The 19,410-nt window shown below is 36.5% G+C and overlaps 2 protein-coding genes across 12 annotated transcripts in view; one reads left to right on the top strand and one right to left on the bottom strand.

The window, feature by feature from the left end:
* ITGA4 (integrin subunit alpha 4) overlaps nt 1-9,617 on the top strand; it is a 90,163-nt gene extending 80,546 nt beyond the window's left edge. Inside the window, exons 24-28 of the mRNA XM_035304353.3 lie at nt 100-225; nt 1,230-1,349; nt 5,157-5,255; nt 5,710-5,829; nt 6,298-9,617. Coding sequence (XP_035160244.1) covers nt 100-225; nt 1,230-1,349; nt 5,157-5,255; nt 5,710-5,829; nt 6,298-6,396 — 564 coding nt within the window. The 3' untranslated portion in view covers nt 6,397-9,617. The remainder of the gene's footprint in view (nt 1-99; nt 226-1,229; nt 1,350-5,156; nt 5,256-5,709; nt 5,830-6,297) is intronic.
* CERKL (CERK like autophagy regulator) overlaps nt 6,481-19,410 on the bottom strand; it is a 135,102-nt gene continuing 122,172 nt past the window's right edge. For all 11 annotated transcript variants that reach the window (XM_035304357.3, XM_078327213.1, XM_035304354.3 and 8 more), the window contains 3 exons: nt 19,107-19,203; nt 9,774-9,943; nt 6,481-9,014 (listed from right to left, as the gene is read on the bottom strand). In XM_035304357.3, coding sequence (XP_035160248.1) covers nt 8,933-9,014; nt 9,774-9,943; nt 19,107-19,203 — 349 coding nt within the window. In that variant the 3' untranslated portion in view covers nt 6,481-8,932. The remainder of the gene's footprint in view (nt 9,015-9,773; nt 9,944-19,106; nt 19,204-19,410) is intronic.

Genomic DNA, 19,410 nt, shown 5'->3' with positions numbered 1-19,410 from the left:
GTAAAGTAAGCTATTGGAGCTTTTAAAACCATGTTGCTTTTTACTGTTTTTTTCCCCAATTTTGAAAGATAAGATTTCTCTTGCTTTCTATCTTCATAGACTACTACTGGAGAATGCAACTTTGAAAATTATCAACGAGAATGTGCATTAGAGCAGCAACAAAGTACAATGCAGACCTTGAAAGGCATATTCCAGTTCTTTTCCAAGACTGATAAGAGGCTATTGGTAAGTTTCAATTTTTTAGGTTGTAGTTCTTGCTTTTTGACAGAGAAGTGAGACACTTAAAATCAAGTCAATGGGTTTGAGCAGTCACTCCAATGAGAAGAAAGAAGACAAGTTTAGCTAGTATTCTTGCATGAAAGGAACAAACACAATTGGAGAGTTGAGATAGACCCAGGGTCTATCCCCTATATAAATATGTTGGCTGGGTGCAGTGGCTCATGCCTGTAATCCCAGCACTTTGAAAGGCCAAGGTGAGGTGATCACAAGGTCAGGAGTTTGAGACCAGCCTGGCCAATATGCTGAAACCCTGTCTACTAAAAGTACAAAAAATCAGTCGGGCGTGGTGGCAGGTGCTTGCAATCCCAGCTACTGGAGAGGTGGAGGTTGTAGGGAGCAGAGATTGCATTGCTGCACTCCAGCCTAGGCAATAGAGCAAGACTCCATCATGCAAAAATAAATAAACACACATACACACACACACACACACATTATACATTATACATTATACAGTTTCATTTTTTATCTAACAAATGCTCACTATTTGCCAACAAGACATTGTTCCAGACCCTTCAGGACACCAAGATGCTGTGTTCACATGGGCAAGCTTTGTGGCATGAGAATTTTCATTCTTTTCATCTTAGTGACTTTATGAAAAGAAATTGTATAAGCAGTCATCACCTTGAAATGACCCACGTTTACAACAAACATAGAATATGTCACTTAGGAAGACTGATTAGGAATCTTTTTTAAAAAATTATGTCCCAGAAGACTGTTAATATAAATAAGAACATATGCTCCAGTTTAAATACTTTAATATAATTTACAAAATAAACATTCATGTCTTGTTTAAAGATAATTTTTAAATGCCACTAAGCAGATGTTTAATATTTATAGAAAGATAATTTTCAAAATGCTATTAGAGTATATATTAAATTCTATATGAAATATTTTAAAAATATTTTCCAATGTTGAAAATTTTAATGTAGCACTTTAATATTCCTTTCAAGTACTGCATAAAAGCTGATCCACATTGTTTAAATTTCCTGTGTAATTTTGGGAAAATGGAAAGCGGAAAAGAAGCCAGTGTTCATATCCAATTGGAAGGCCGGTCATCCATTTTAGAAATGGTAAGTCTAAAATACATTGACAACTTGGTTCAGTCACATAGGCAGGATAGTTTGAAGGCATTCAACAAATTAAGGTTTAAATAAAATTTTGTAGTAAAACTCTAAAACTATTTCTAGCACTTCATTTAGCTACACTGAATAAGTAGAATAGCTTTAGTAATTTACAGGTAATAGACTAAAATAGGCCAGACACAGTGGCTCATACCTGTAATCCCAGCACTTTGGGAGGCCAAGGCAGGAGAATCACTGGAGGGCAGGGGTTCAAGACCAGCCTGGCTAACATGGTGAAACCATCCCTACTAAAAATACAAAAATTAGCCAGGTGTAGTGGCCTGTGCCTATAGTTCCAGGTACTCCAGAGACTGAGGGATGAGAATCACTTGGAGGCTGATGTTGCAGTGAGCCAAGATCATGCCACTGCACTCCAGTCAGGGCAACAGAGTGATACTCTGTCTCATAGCAAAAAAAGGACTAAAATAGACTATGGAAAAATTAAAATGTTTATTTTAGAAAGCATGCCCAACTGCTTATGAACCTTATTAAATTAAATAAATTGACTGCCTTACATTTTATAAACCTTTAAATTATTTTCAAATTGCTTCAAACTATCTTTAAAATCTAATGTATATATATACATACATTTTTTAAGCTCTGGGATACATGTGCAGAATGTGCAGGTTTGTTACATAGGTATATATGTGCCATGGTGGTTTGCTGTACCTATCAATCTGTCATCTTGGTTTTGATCGCCACATACATTAGGTATTTGTCCTAATGCTATTCCTCCCCTCACCACCACCCCCAACAGGTCCTGGTGTGTGATGTTCCCCTACCTGTATCCATATGTTCTCATTGTTCAACTCCCATTTATGAATGAGAACCTGCAGTGGTTTTCTGTTCCTGTGCTAGTTTTCTGAGAATGATGGCTCCCAGCTTCATCCAAGTCCCTGCAAAGGATGTAAACTCATTCTTTTTTATAGATGCATAGTATTCCATGGTGTATATGTGCCACATTTTCTTTCTCAAGTCTGTTGTTAATGGGTATTTGGGTTGGTTCCAAGTCTTTGCTATTGTGAACAGTGCCGCAATAAACATACGTGTGCACGTGTCTTTATAGTAGAATGATTTATAATCCTTTTAATGGGATTGCTGGGTCAAATTGTTATTTCTGGTTCTGGATCCTTGAGGAATTGCCACACTGTCTTGCACAATGGTTGAACTAATGTACACTCCCACCAACAGTGTAGTGTTCCTATTTCTCCACAGCCTTACCAGCATCTGTTGTTTCCTGACTTTTTAATAATCACCATTCTAATTGGCATGAGGTACTGTTTCATTATGGTTTTGATGTGCATTTCTCTAAGACCAGTGATTAGTATTTTTTCATGTTTTTTGGCCACATGTCTTTTGAGATGTGTCTGTTCATATTCTTCACCCACTCTTTGATGTTTTTTTTTTTTTTTTCCTTGTAAATTGAAGTTCCTGTAGATTCAGGATGTTAGATCTTTGTGGGATGGGTAGATTGCAAAAATGTTCTCCCAGGTTTCCTGTTCACTCTGATACTTTCTTTTGCTGTGCAGAAGCCTTTTAATTAGACCACATTTATCAATGTTGGCTTTTGTTACAATTGCTTTTGGTGTTGCAGGCATGAAGTCTTTAACCATGCCTGTGTCCTGAATGGTATTGCCTAGGTTTTCTTGTAGGGTTTTTATGGTTTTGGGTTTTACATTTTAGTCTTTAATTCATCTTGAGTTAATTTTTGTACAAGGAAGGGGTCCAGTTTGTTTTCTGCATATGGCTAGCCAGTTTTCTTAGCACCATTTATTAAATAGGGAATCCTTTCCCCACTGCTTGTTTTTGTCAGGTTTATAGAAGATCAGATGATTGTAGATGTATGGTGTTATTTCTGAGGTCTCTCTTCTGTTCCATTGGTCTATATATCTGTTTTGGTACTAGTATCCTGTTGTTTTGGTTTGGTAGCCTTGTAGTGTAATTTGAAGTCATGTAGCATGAGGCCTCCAGCTTTATTTTTGCTTAGGATTTTCTTGGCTATACAGGCTCTTTATTGGTTCCATATGAAATTTAAAGTGTATTTTTTTTCCTAATTCTGTGGAGAAAGTCTATGGTAGCTTGATGGAATAGCATTGAATCTCTAAATTACTTTGGGCAGTATGGCCATTTTCACGATGTTGATTCTTCCTATCCATGAGCATGCGATGTTATTCCATTTGTTTGTGTCCTCTCTTATTTCCTTGAGCAGTGGTTTGTAGTTCTTGACGAGGTCCTTCACATCCCTTGTAAGTTGTATTCCTAGGTATTTTATTCTCTTCGTAACAATTGTGAATGGGAATTCACTCACGATTTGGCTGCTTATCTATTTTTGGTATATAGGAATGCTTGTGATTTTCGCACATTGATTTTGTATCCTGAGACTTTGCTGAAGTTGCTTGTCAGCTTAAGGAGTTTTGGGGCTGAGACCATGGAGTTTTCTAAATATACAGTCATGGCATGTACAAACAGACAATTTGACTTAATCTCTTCCTATTTGAATACACTTTGTTTCTCTTGCCTGATTGCCCTGGGCAGAATGTCCAATTCTATGTTGAATAGGAGTGGTAAGAGGGCATCCTTGTCTTGTGCTTGTTTTCAAAGGGAATGCTTCCAGTTTTTGCCTCCCAAAGTGCTGGGATTACAGGCGTGAGCCACCGCACCCGGCCAATGAGATGATTTTTATAAGCACTTAGTAATAGTTCATGGCACAAAGGAAGCCAAAGGAAATAGCAGCTGTTATGTTTCAAGTGGGATTTTTGAAATTACCAAACAGTGGATAAGACGAAGATACACTAGACAGGCAAAGAAGAAATATCCATTCTAGTTTCAACTGTGCTAAAAGGGAAGTCATTAGACCACCAGGAAGTCATTTAACCTTTTGCAATTTGCCTTCTCTTTCTCTCTAGGTCTAGGTTTCCCCTCAGTGGCCATAATTGGCATTTTGGACCAGATATTGTTGTTGTCAAGGGCTATCCAGTGCATTGTAAGATATTTGGTAGCATCCTCAGCATCTACACACTCACTGCTGGTAGTACCACCTCTCACATTCTGACACTTGACAATTTCTTCAGACATTCCTGTCCCTTAGGTGATAAAAACCCTCCCTGCTGAGAACTATTGCTCTAGGCTATATGAAGTTTGTCATTTATTTTTGGCTCTAAAATGTTAAATCACATTTGCACAGTGGTTTTAAAGGTCATATCCCTCTTAAAGAGTCTGACTAAAGAATATATTCTCATCTCCCTCAGCAAATGCAGACATGAAAACATCTCCTGAAGATTCTTAGAACTTGTAAGGCACATCCACAGATTCCCAAGCTCCATGGATTTGGGGTTTCAAAGTCCCTGCTTTAGATAGTAAAGTTCTGAGTTCATCCACTGATTTTATATTTGAATTCTATATATGTATTTAATGTACAAAGAAATAAAAAGCCCAAACAAGATAGATTCAATATGTGGTGGCAGGGTGGAGAACACTGGTAACTAGTAACTTGCTGTTGTCTAATAAATATTTAAATCAAGTTATTTGCAGGGTAGCTATGTTTAATCAAAGGATTTCAATGAAATACTATATAAATTAATACCAAGACCATACTTTGGGAACCAAAGGAAGCACTGCAGTTAATTTTAAGTATTGAAGTAAATTGGGGAAGATAAATTGTGGAAACCTCTAATAGAAGGTAAAGATCCTGATAAATTATTTTTATTAATAGTCTTCATGAAATAAATCACCATAGCCTGATCTATTATTAAACAGGATGAGACTTCAGCACTCAAGTTTGAAATAAGAGCAACAGCTTTTCCAGAACCAAATCCAAGAGTTATTGAACTAAACAAGGATGAGAATGTTGCGCATGTAAGATTACCCTCTTAACTGCTACATTAAAATTATAGGAAAACACATTCCAAGGGTGTCTGTCTATAATCACTTCCTTTTGAGTAACTGAGTTGGGAAAGTAGAATGTGACCAGCTCATGGAGGGCCCTCAGTGTTTGGCTGAGAGTTGGCATTTTTCCACAACTGGCAAGATGGAATGATACAGCAGTTCCTTTAGAGAGGTGAACTGGGCAGCAGTGAGTATTGGATAGATTGGAGGAAAAGTCATGGATAGAGGCTGTCATACTCACTGTTTCTGCTAGACAGTTACCACTGTTTCCTGTGGTTATATTAGAACCAGCAAGAAAATGGGCTGGGAGGTTCTAAATATTATTGGGGATTATGACAGGACTTTAAAGGAAATATAAGCAAGTTTTTAAACTGTAGGTTTGTTTTTTTTCTTGTTCTTTTATGTTTTTTCTTAATTCACGTAGGTTCTACTGGAAGGACTACATCATCAAAGACCCAAACGTCATTTCACCATAGTGATTATTTCAAGTAGCTTGCTACTTGGACTTATTGTACTTTTATTGATCTCTTATGTTATGTGGAAGGTAAGCTTTTAAGAATTACCAGCGTTAAACTACTCAAAGTGACATCATTTTCTCAAAGCCAGTTTCTGGCTTCCAAGTTTTTCAGTATTTTAATGTTAATTTTTTTATGTTGCTCAGTACTGATCTCTCATTTCTCTTCAATACCAAAGTCTTTTTAGAAAAAGATTCCTTCTTAATTTGTTTTGAAAGATGTTGCTTTTTAAAATGCATTTGGAAAAGACTGCAAATTACACTGAATGTCAATTTTGGAGAGAATGTGGCATATATCACTGAGAATTTCTGCATTAAAAACAAATGTTTTTTTAACCCAGTATGTCCCCAACTAATTACCTGTTCAAAAACCTTTATGATGTTATAAGGGACACAATTTAAGAAATATTGGTGTTAACTGCTTAGATATTAGAAATGAGTATAATAGATAAGAGTGTTCACAACTATACACTAGTGATTATGTAATGCTATTTTCAGGCTGGCTTCTTTAAAAGACAATACAAATCTATCCTACAAGAAGAAAACAGAAGAGACAGTTGGAGTTATATCAACAGTAAAAGCAATGATGATGATTAAAGACTTCTTTCAAATTGAGAGAATGGAAAACAGACTCAGGTTGTAGTTAAAAAATTTAAGACACTGTTTACCAGAAAACATGAATTTTTCTTGGACTTGTTTTACTCATGATCTTGTGACATACTATGTCTTCATGCAAGGGTAAAATCTTAGCAATGATTACTCTTTGAGAAAGAAGAACTGTCAAGGTAATAATACAGCCAAAGATAATCTCTCAGCTTATAAATAGGTAGTAAAACACTAAAGCATTCAATTTATTCAAGAAAACGAAACCCTTGACGATATCCTGAAAGTGTATCTGAGTTGAATCATATTGGAGAAGTCTTAGACTTGAAATATTTTTCCTTTCAAAGAAATACTACTTACCATATGTGGTTGCCTCGGTAAGAGGTTCATTTCAAATACACGTTTGAAACTTGTTCAAAATATGTTCTTTAAAAATATTTAGTAGAATTTTTGAGAGAGCTGTTCCCAAATTTTCTAATGAGCGGAAGTAGACCATTATCAATACTTTAAAGCCTTTTATTTATAATACATTTCCTATGGGCTTTGCTCTAACCATCTTTTTTAGCAGAGTATGAGTATTATAGGCCTAATGGGCAATATTCAGATTGAACTTGTACACTGGTGTGAGCTTAATGAAATGACTTTAGATAATTATTTTTTATACAGCTATGGATTTCCCCATCTTTCTGTATATATAATGTGTGTTTATGTAAATATATATCTATTATGCTTCCTATAACACACCTTTATCAAGCATACCCAGGAGTAGATAGTTAAGAACCATCTTCAAATGTTTTGTTATTTAAAGGTACGTAAATATTCAAATTTATATGCTGAAACAAAAGATTGTGAGTGTTGCACTTTAGCTAATATACACTGATTAAAAAATAAGAAAATCTTACCTCACTAATAACTTTTTAAAAATCAAAGCGGTGCAAAGACTAAGTAGGCGGTCTATACTTTATGCATGTACTGTGTAAAATATTGACTATCACACAAATATTTGCTTGGGTGTTATGGTTTGTTACTCTTTTCAAATGTAAGTGTTCCCTTGCATGAAAATGGAGAAACAAAATTCATAAATTTAGCCGAAAGATGCTGATTCAATTTGTATACAATGAATATAAATGAGACATCAAAATTTTCACGAAATGTTAAGTGACAGCTAAAGTACTTTTATATAGTTTGTTCTTATTCTATGAAGTTCTATTTTTTAAATGAAATAACTTTCTGGATTTTAAATAATTTAAATATCTTCCATTTGCAAATAGAATCATTTTTGTAATATTTATTTTATGCTTATGAGCTAGATAATTGCAGAATATAATTTTATCTGTCTTCCTAAGAAAGCTGTGGCTGAATTCTGAATATCTGTTATTAGAGAGCAGTCTTTACAATTTTGGAAAAGATTTCTAGATGAAATCTCTGCAACTAGCCAACCTAATTGATAAAAGTTATCTGTTCACAGGCCTGCATGATGGTGAGGAATGTTCTGAGATTTGTGAAGCCATTTGAGTAGTGAAACACAAACACCAAACCCCCTGAATGCAGAATGTGTATACACAGGAATAAACTTTGTGACATTTATGTATTTTTGAAAACACTCTTTGTGCAAAAGATACATTTTTATCCTTTTATCATTATAAAGAGTCCAGCCATTCTTACAGGAGAACGTCTTAGGATCACAGATAAGAAGTCAAGCCCCAATTCAGAACTGCCTTCTCTAGAAATTTAAATTTGGTTCTTTCCTACTCAGAAACGACTATATACTTTAGGTATTATTTGAGCACATTGAAAGCAGTGCACTATGATTGTCCAACACAGGCCCCTCTGATAAAGAGAAATGCAATTATGTATTTGGCTAAATTTTGCCCAGTTCAAAATAAAATTTAAGAAGACAGAGATGGGGGTTTTTTGGCAGGTAGTCTATCTATAACTATGTTATTTTGAAATTTAACTGCTCTGGATTAGGGATCAGTAAAATCAGGGAAGACAACATAATTAATGGGCTCAAATTCTGAAAAATGAAAGTATCCACATTGATATATCAAGATGTTGCCTAAGTTTTTGTGTGCATCCAGTAAACATTGTAAAAACCAAAATTGGAATTGATATTTCATCTTGACTTTTAAAACCATAGAGGCTAATTGTTAGTAACATCAAAAATAGCAATTGCTATTAGGATATCTGTTTAAAGTAGGGATCCCCAACTGGCCACACAGCAAGAGGCTGGAGCAACTGAGCATTACTGCCTGAGTTCCACCTCCTGTCAGATCAGCAGCAGCATTAGATTCTCTTAGGAGTGTGAATCCTGTTATGAACTGGTGAGGGATCTAGGGTACCATATTCCTTATACGAATCTAATGCCTGATGATCTGAGGTGGAACAGTTTCATCCTGAAACCATTCCCCCCATCCATGAAAAAATTATCTTCCATGAAACTGGTCCCTGGTATCAAAAAGGGTGAGAACCCCAGGTTTAAAGAATGGCCATATTTCTTAATATTAAACTTCTAGTTTGCACATTTCCTTTAGAAACAATTACAGGTGACTTTGGAATCATTTACTTCTTCCATGCTTCCTCCATAAAGACTGATAAGTCTTGGATGCAATCTGTAAAGAAAATATGTATAATTCATTATTTCATCAACTTATTTGTTATACAATGCCAAATACAAATTGACAACAAACATAGAATTCATGACAGAGTTGTAATCTAGAAAACTGAGAGGCTCTGATAAATCAACAATAATTACTCTAAAGCCTCCTTAGCTGACTTCCTTGATTGTCTAATGTTCTCCACTGCCTCTGTAAACAATGCCTACCAAGGATGAGTTTGCAGGTTCCCAAACCTGTTTATACCAGTTGCTCATTAATATGTAAAACTCTTCCTATGTAAAGGAAGTTGAATGCTTCATAAACACCTAATAAAAGCAAATTTCTGAACAAAAAGTGTTACAGTAATTATGAGTGAGAGGAAACTGCAAGACTGAAGGATTAAAATCTAACACTCTACTACTCAGATGGCTCCACTTAAAAAGGTTTAAGATCTTGATTCATTTTTAAAAATCTAAAATGGAAGTTGTAGACATTATCTGTATAGTTTATGTACAATAAAAAATTAGAAAGCCAATTTAGACACACATAACCAAAACAAATGCCTTGGATCTACATAACAATTGGGGAATAAATGTAAAGTTACTTTTTTAATTGAAATTTGTGCATGTCTCTTTTTATGCTTCCCCGATCTTCTGATTTTTTAAAAAACTAACCAACTGCCTGCTTTGATAGTTGAGAGAAGAGAGCTTTCATTGTATCAATAGGTTTATGTTTACTGGTTGACATATAAAGCAGTGACATAATTAGACATACCTAATATGGACCTCTGATGAAACTTCCATTAAATCGCCATCTACATTCCAAGGAAACCCATTTTCTGAAGCAGTTTCATCCTCCTCCTCTGGATTATATCCACTGGTATTGTTTCTTGGATGAACTTTTACTTCCTCAACAGTGTAAGTCTCAACAAATGGAAAATTAAACTAAAAATAAATACAAATAATCATGATACTTGCTTTATCTCTAGCTACTAACACAAAGCTCACTGCACCCTCTCACAAGTAAATATGAACATGCATGCTGACATTTTTATAGCTTTGAGACTATGAACAGGGATCTCTACTTTCTCTGGAAGAACGATTCTCTGAAGTCTTTTGGCTTCTTTTAAAAGATTTCTAAATGCTAGAAATCTTTTATGACAAGTATTTGTCATAAAACAAGATTTATCTTCCAAAAAAGTGGAGATCTGTGAGAAGTTGCATATAATAATATTGTAGATTTTTCAATTAAAGATTGTCTTTAATACTGGCCTGTAGATACAGAAGACAATCTGTAGAGTTTTCAACTTAATTAGTTTAGCTAACATAAAGCAAACTAATGCAAGTTTCACACTTGGAATTTAATTTGGAAGAACACAGTGTAAACTTCTGAAGATAAAATTGGAAGTATATCTTCTTTTAAAAGAGAATGGAACAGAACAGAGGCCTCAGAGGCAACACCACACATCTACAACCATCTGATCTTTGACAAACCAGACAAAAGTAATGGGGAAAGAATTCCCTGTTTAATGAATGGTGTTGGAAAAACTGGCTAACCATGTGCAGAAAGCAGAAACTGGATCCCTTCCTGACACCTTACACTAAAATTAACTTTAATCCAAATGGATTAAAGACTTAAACATAAGACCTAACACCATAAAAATGCTAGAACAAAATCTAGGCAAAACCATTCAGGACATAGGCATAGGCAAGGGCTTCATCACCGAAAGCATTGGCAACAAAAGCCAAAATAGACAAACGGACGTAATCAAACTCCAGAGCTTCTGCACAGCAAAGGAAACAGTCATTAGAGTGAATCGGCAACCAACAGAATGGGAAAAAATTTTTGCAATCTACCCATCTGACAGAGGGCTGATATCCAGAAACAACAAAGAACTAAAACAGATTTACAAGAAAAAAACAAGCCCATTCAAAAGCGGGCAAAGGATATGAACAGACACTTTACAAAAGAAGACATCGATAAGGCCAACAAACATATGAAAAAATGCTCATCATCACTGGTCATTAGAGAAATGCAAATCAAAACTACATTGAGATACCATCTTATGCCAGTTAGAATGATGATCATTAAAAAATCTGGAGACAGCAGATGCTGGAGAGGATGTGGAGAAATAGGAACACTTTTACATTGTTGGGAGTGTAAATTAGTTCAACCATTGTGGAAGACAGTGTGGCGATTCCTCAAGGACCTAGAAATAGAAATTCCATTTGACCCAGCAATCCCATTACTGGGTATATATCCAAAGGATTATAAATCATTCTACTATAAGGACACATGCACAGGAATGTTCATTGCAGCACTGTTTACAATAGCAAAGACCTGGTACCAACCCAAATGCCCATTGATGATAGACTCAGGGAAAATGTGACACATATACACCATGGAATACTATGCAGCCATAAAAACCCATGAGTTCATGTCCTTTGTAGGGACATGGATGAACCTGGAAACCATCCTTCTCAGCAAACTGACAGAAGAACAGAAAATCAAATACCACATGTTCTCACTCATAGGTAGGTGTTGAACAATGAGAACACATGGACACAGGGAGGGGAGCATCACACACTGGGGTCTGTCAGCGGGAAATAGGGGAAGGGGAAATAGGGGAGGGACAGTGAAGGCGGGTGGGGAATTGGGGACAGATAGCATGGGGAGAAATGCCAGATATAGGTGATGGGGAGGAAGACAGCAAATCACACTGCCATGTGTGTACCTATGCAACTATCTTGCATGTTCTTCACATATACCCCAAAACCTAAAATGTAATAAAAATAAATAAAAAGAGAAAGCCAATCAAATATGGATTTTAACAGCTGTTTACTTGCCCCATTCCTACTTTAACAATGAACACAAGTTGCAAGATCACTGTTTACTTACTGACCACTATAGAATGGTGCAAGGTAAACTTCAACTTGCATTTTTTTTTTGTTTGCCTAAGGAAACTATACTGGAAAAAATGCCCAGATGTTGGGCATTTGTGTTCATTAGGAAACTATTTCTGAAACAAAATATAGCCAAATCGCTTTAGTGGAAATACATAATTACTCATTTCAGTTTTCAGATAAATGACAGGAGATATATTCCTAATTAAACATCATCTACATACCTTTTTCCCCTTTTCCACTTATAAACCTCAATTAAACAGTTTTAAAAGTTGACAGAAACCTAATATTTTTCCCAATACCCATATTTTACATATGTAGATACCAAGGTCCAACAGACTTTCCAGTTTACACTGTATCGTAAACACAGTTAAACAATAGATGATGTGATTGCATCAGCTGTCATGACTGAGGTACTGAATTAGAGGGACCCAAGCAAAACTGTTTGACAGTTACTGCATTAGGCCTCCCACCTCGCGTGTAAAGTCGTGGCTACATGCCTTATCCTTGTAGAATTATCTGCATAATTATTCATGTTAGAGATTGTGTTTTAAATATGTTAACAACTGGCTGTTATGGGCCAAATTATATTCTCCCCCAAACTATGTTCAAGTCCTAACCCCTGGAACCTGTGAATGTCACCTGTTTAGAAGTAGGGTCTTTGCAGATATATCAAGATGAAGTCATTAGGGTGGGCCCTAATCCACTATGACGGATGTCCTTATGAGAGAAGAATGCCAAGATGGCAGAGACTGCAGTGATGCAGCTGCAAGCCAAGCGATGCCAAGAATTGACAGCCACCACCAGTAAGTCTGTCATCTTAATCAGTTGTCATGTGCACACCTCACAAAATGAAGGTCTAGCCATCCTTCAAATGCTTTAACTGACTCACAAAATGAAGGTCTAGCCATCCTTCAAATGCTTTAACTGTGAAGCCACAGACATTGTTAAGTGGAACTTTAGGGAGCCAACAGTTTAGCATCATGGGTGAGGGTATGTTTGGGGCATGGGGAGAAGTAAACAGTTCCAATTGTGACACAGAGAAGTGCCATGATTGTGCAAGCGTGTTCAATGCAGGAAACAAGCAAACAGGCTCCAGATGTTGAGAAAACTTTCCATTTGAATTGAGTCTTATAGAACAGAAGATTGAGCCTGGGGAAGAAAGTCAGGAGAGACTAAGCATTTACAAGATGAGAGGCATGCCATGGTCAAGCAACTACACAGAATTCAGTGTGATTCCTATGGGCAAATCATGCCCCTTGGCCCTCCAATTCCTGTGTTGAAATCGTTACCCTCTATGCCTCAGAATGTAACTGTATTTAGAGATAAGATGTTTAAAGAGCTGATTAAGCTAAAATGATGTCTTTAGGCCCTCATCTAATGATAGGTGTCCTTATAACAAGAGGAAATTTGGACATAGAAAAAGGCATCGGGGATGCACAGAGGAAAGACCACTCACTTGTAGGTGCAGTGAGAAAGCAACCACGTGCCAGCCGGAGAAAGAATATTCAGGAGAAACCAAACCTGCGACCATCATCTTGCAGCTCTCGCCTCCAGAACCATGAAAGAATTACATTTCTGTTGTTTAAGCCATCTTTTCTGTCGTATTTGTTATGGCAACCCTAGCCAATGAATACAATGCCAAAACACTGGGAATGTGGTGGAAGGTGGTAATAAGAGGTGCAGTTGCAACACAGACAGGGACCTGAATACAAAAGCCTCGTGTTCCAGACTGAGGAAATTCCATATTGTTCTGACAATAAGAGAAAGGCAGTGAAGAATTAAGCAGAAGAGAAATCCAATGTATGTCTTAGAAAAAAGTTTCTCTAAAAGGAGGTATAGAAGACAAGACCAGAGAACCTGAAGGCTGAAAGGCATCTACTGTAAGAAATGATTAAAGTTTGAATCAAGGTGAGAGAGAAATTTTAGAAACATTTAAGAAGAGACCAATAGAACAAGTTAGGGGACTGGTAGTGAGGAATGAGGGAGATGGAGGAGTCCAGGGTAACCTGGATGGGTAGAAGCTGGTGCCACTAACCCATACAGAACAACATAGAAGGGGCAACGTTAAAGGAAAATGTTGGCTATGGACACATTGGCTTCAAGATGCCAGTGAGTTTTAGGACTTCTGTGGCATACAAGAAGCCAAAGAGGTCCTGCAGATAAGACGAGATGACAGAACCCTTGAGAGTACATGATGCTTAGATAGTTCAAAAGTGAGGGGCAATGAGACCATCCAGGAGAGCGTATCCTGAGAAGACGTGGGGGCTGCAAACAAATCCCTGGGAAGCAGTCACATTTAAGGTTTCAAACTCCCTACCAAAAATGGTCACAATGAAAGGGAAAAGCATGGACAGTGAGTCGGGGGCAAAGCAATAGGATGGAGCTGCAAGGACTCTGAAGGATAGTGTTCACCCTCTATCTAATTTCACACAGAGATGAAGAATGCAGCAGGAGCCACCCCGCACATGGTGGTTTCAATCTGTTTTACGGTGTTATACAGTAATCGTTACTTATTCAACCTGGTAAACATGGTTCAGAGAAACAGATGTTACTCTCCCCAAACTAAATTGTCACATTTCCCTTCCTGAATAGCAGCACTGCTACAAATTATGCAGTAGAAATGATTTTACATAGATCTGATTGTCATAATCTTACAAAATTTATATAAATTCACATTTTTAATGTCACCATGAAGAAAAGAGCCTAAATACACACAACTGTGTGGATAACTAATGAATCAAATTAACATTGCTTGAAAACAGCCACCCTGGGAATCAATCTAATTATTCTTACTATATACCCTATACCAAATATTTTAGAATTTTTATTTGCAAAAAATAAAAGCAATATGGATTTTACTTTTTGAAAGTTGATACATAAATCAGAGTTAAGGCTAGTGAATCTCACACAGGCAGCACTTTCTTGTATCAAAAGCAAGATATGCGTGGTAGAGTATATGAGAAAATATGATATATCCTGTATAACATTATCTCTTTTAGAAAACATTTCCTTTTTTCTATTTATTTATTTATTTATTTTTGAGGGGAAGAAGGGAGGAAGGCAGGAAGGGAGGAAAGGAGGAATGGAGGGAGGAAGGGAGAGAAGGGAAGGAAGGAAATCAGGCAGTGAGAGAGACATTGCCAACCTGGATCTAGAGGTCTACAAGTTGATTTCTTTTTCTTTTTTCGTTTTTTTAGAGAAGGAAAGAAAAAAAAGGAGTGGAGGAGAGGAAGAAAGAGGAAGAAAAAGAGGGAGGGAGAATGGAAATGTTGCTTTATTCTAAAGAAATGGGTATTAATAATGGCCAATCAATATTTCATTTAAACCTATGAGTAGGTGTGATGTGGTATTGACAAGAATGTATATTTTGTGTATTTAAAGTGGAGAGCTCTATAAATATTTATTAAGTTTACTTGTTCTGGATCTGAGTTCGAGTCCTGGATATCCTTATTAATTTTCTGTCTCATTGAGTCTAAATCTCTATGTATCTGGGTGTTAGGATCATTAGCTCTTCTTGTTGCATTGATCCTTTTAACACTATATCTTTGTTGCTTTAAGATCTATTTTATCAGATACAAGAATTGCAACTCCTGCTTTTTATTTATTTATTTATGCTCTCCATTTGGTTGGTAAATCTTTCTCCATCCCTTTGAGTCTTTGTGTATCCTTACATGTGAAACGGGTCTGGATGTAGCATACAGTTGGGTTTTGGCTGTATCTTTTGATTAGGGGATTTAGTCAATTTAAATTTAGGATTACTGCCATTTGATGTTAACTGGCTGTTTTATCCATTCATTGATGTAAATTCTTCTTTATGTTGATGCTCTTTACTTTTTGGTATATTTTTAGAAAGGCTAATACTGGTTGTTTCTTTCTATGTGTAATGCTTCTTTCAGAAGTTCTTGTAAAGCAGGCCTGGTGGTAATAAAATCTCTGCATACTTGCTTGTTCATAAAAGATTTTATTTTGCTTTCAGTTGTGAAGCTTAGTTTGGCTGGATATGAAATTCTGGGCTCAAAGTTCTGTTCTTTAAGGATGTTGAATATTGGCCCCCACTCTCTTCAGGCTTGTAGAGTTTCTGCTGAGAGATCTGCTGTAAGTCTGATAGGCTTGCCTTTGTGGGTAACCTGACCTTTCTCTCTGGCTGCCCTTAGTATTTTCTCCTTCATTTCAACCCTGGTGAATCTAACAATTATGTGCCTTGGGGTTGCTCTTCTTGAGGAATATCTTTGTGGTGTTCTCTGTATTACCTGGGGTTGAATATTGTCCTGCTTTGCTAGGTTAGGAAAATTTTCCTGAATAATATCCTGAAGAATAGTTTCCAGCTTGGATTCATTCTCTCCGTCGCATTCAGGTACACCTATCAAATGTAAATTAGGTCCTTTCACATAGTCCCACATTTCTTGGAGACTTTGCTCATTCCTTTTTATCCTTTTTTCTCTAATCTTGTCTTCTCGTTTTATTCCATTAAGTTGGACTTCAACCTCTGATATCCTTTCTTCTGCTTGAACAATTCGAGTGTTTAAACCTGTGCATACTTCTAGGAGTTCCCATATTGTATTCTTCAGTTCCATTAATTCACTTATATTCCTCTCTAAGTTGTCTATTCTCATTAGGATTTCCTCAAACCTTTTTTCAAAGTTTTTAGTTTCTTTACATTGGGCTACAACATGTTCTTTTTTAACACACAGAAGTTTCTTGTTATCCATCTTCTGAAGCCTGATTCTGTTAATGGGATGCACTCATTCTCCATCAAGCCTTGTTCCCTTGTTGACGAGGAACTGTGATCCTCTTTAGAGGGAGAGGCATTCTGATTTTGAGTATTCTCAGCCTTTTTACGCTGGTTTGCTTCCCATCATTGTAAATTTATCCACCTGTCATCTTTGTAATTACCAACTTTCAAATTAGGTCTCTGAGTGGACATCCAAGTTGTTAATTCCCAGGGCCGAAATATGAGCAACCCACTGCGCTGGCCAAAACAGCAGCATTAAGACTGATGGCGCTTCTCTGCCCAGGAATCTCCAGTCTGGCTTCCTTCTTGAGTCCGTAATAGGTGACTCTGCCTTCCTGGAGCTCCAAACGTTGGTCAGAAGGGGAACCAGTCCCGTTTACTCTGTACCAAGAGCTGCCGTGCCTAGGTGCTGGCAAAACCACTGCGCCAGCCACAAGAGTCGCGCTGGCGACCAGTGCGGTTCCTCCACTGGGAATCTTCTGCTCCGTGAGTGACAAAAATTTGTCTGAAAGTGTGGCGTCTTCTCGTTCTCTGCGCTTTCACTGGGAGCTGCAATACTGAGATGTTAGCGATCAGCCATCTTGGATCGTTCTCTTTTTATTTTTTGAGACCAAGTCTCACTCTGTCACCAGGCTGGAGTACAATGGCGCCATTTCTGCTCACTGCAGCCTCCACAACCCAGGTTCAGGTGATTCTCCTGCCTCTGCCTCCCAAGTGGCTAGGACTACAGGCACATGCCACCACGCCCAGCTAATTTTTGTATTTTTTAGTACAGACTGAGTTTCACCATGTTGGCCAGGTTGTTCTAGCTCTCTTGACCTCATGATCCGTCCGCCTCAGTGCTGGGATTACAGGCATGAGCCACCATGCCTGGCCTAGAAAACATCTTCTTATCGATACAGATTTTTGTTATTTTCTGTATATCTGTCCTTATGTTTAAGGTAATCATTGCTTTTAAAATAAGAAGAAAGGTATATTGACTTTAAAAAAAAAAAAAAAAAGAATGTTTACAAAAGAAACTTGCCCATGGGTAATTTCAAAAGAGACCTTCCATAAACAATATGTGCAATACACACCTCCCTAACATAGTTTCTCAGGGGTACATTAATAGGTTAACACCCACTTAAGTTCTCAAATAGGGGTATATAAATGAGGTTAATACTTAACTTCTCATTTAATAGAAAAGGATTCAGAGAAAAATTCTACCAAGGTAATGATACTTATCTCAAGGAACACAGAATTCTGAGTGCTTTATTTTCTTGTTTCTGTTTTCTGCCTTAAAAGCAGCAGTGAATATATACTGCTTTGGGTTTTTAAAAAATTGGCTTTAATGTTTAGAAATTTAGTAAAATATGAAAAGGCATATATTCCTTTGAAAAATAATAAATCTCCATATTCCCCCAAAAAACACATAAAGTTGTTTCATAAGCTCACAACCTACATTATATCTGCTGATCTACTTTGACATATAAGAAAAGTGAGACTATATCTAATTTTTTTTATGATTTAAGTTCCTAAACAGCCCAGTTAGTTGCTTAATACATGAAGATCAAATAATGTTATAGACAGATCAAACTTATTAAGAATGGCCTAAGAAAGTCTGAAATTATAATGAGGCAAAAATGGAGAGCCTTGCAATGGCTGAAGTACATAAGCAAAGTTCAGCTGCCCGTCATTGGCTGAGTTGACTCTCCTCCTCCCATCTGTTCTCTCCCAAGTACATCCAAGCACCATTTTAAAACCTTAAGAATGTGTGAAACTATAGGGTTTTACAACCATATCTATGTACCTCAAAGACTCACAATTTCAGAAATTCACATATTTCTAGTATCATTTTCCTAATAATCAGGTCAAATATCCACCAAAATTATATGGCTTCTAATAGTTACTGTTTCACTTTAAAGAAAATCATTTAATTGGAAATATATATCTTCACACATTCTCATTGTAAATAAATATCTGTATAAAAGGGTTACATTTTTAAATACATAAAATCTATTTCAATCAATGAGCATAGGCAGATATGCAAACAGATGTCAGGAAAATCTAAAGATTGTAACTTTAGAGAGTCTGCCACCATAATATCAAGAAGGCTAAACTCTCAAATTTCACTACTTTTCATTCTGAAGAATGGCCTGAGTATGTAATTTTATCCTTATTTCAGATTGCAACATAACACTACATTTTCAATTTTATCTTTGTGGTTACATATACATCACCACTAACATAACCACTAACCCATCGTTCAAAAAAGGCCAATCGATATTAATACTGGTATATGCTTTTTCAAAATTTGGATGAAACAGATCGAAAAAAAGATTAATATATTAAGCAGAAAATAAGGTCTTCTTATGAGTCAGAACTCGATGTCAACTCTTGCAGCATCTCTCTCTCTCTCTCTCTCTCTCTCTCTCTCTCTCTCCATGATTAATAGCTTTGCGAATAAGTAACAAAAAGAATTTACTATACCTGATTTTTTACACTGGCATATCTTTTCAGGTGTTTTATAAATTCTGACCGAGAAGTGTTTCGGGCAATTATAAGAGCCATACTTCCATTATTTAACCTGAAATTAAATGTTTGTGTTAGATATTAAGAAGTTTAATAAGATAGTATACCAAAAATCGTGACATACTGTTCCTTATAACAAATATACTGTTTACGAAAAGTATTGGACAGGATAGATAAATCATCACCATGTTTCATTTACCTGAAATTCATAAACCATATCTTGCTATTATTTTTTAAACTATGCAGGCTTTCAAATGAGTTT

Source organism: Callithrix jacchus, chromosome 6 (genome assembly GCF_049354715.1).
Source record: "Callithrix jacchus isolate 240 chromosome 6, calJac240_pri, whole genome shotgun sequence".
In the NCBI taxonomy this organism is placed as follows: Eukaryota; Metazoa; Chordata; class Mammalia; order Primates; family Cebidae; genus Callithrix; species Callithrix jacchus.
This window is presented reverse-complemented; position numbering and strand designations above follow the sequence as displayed.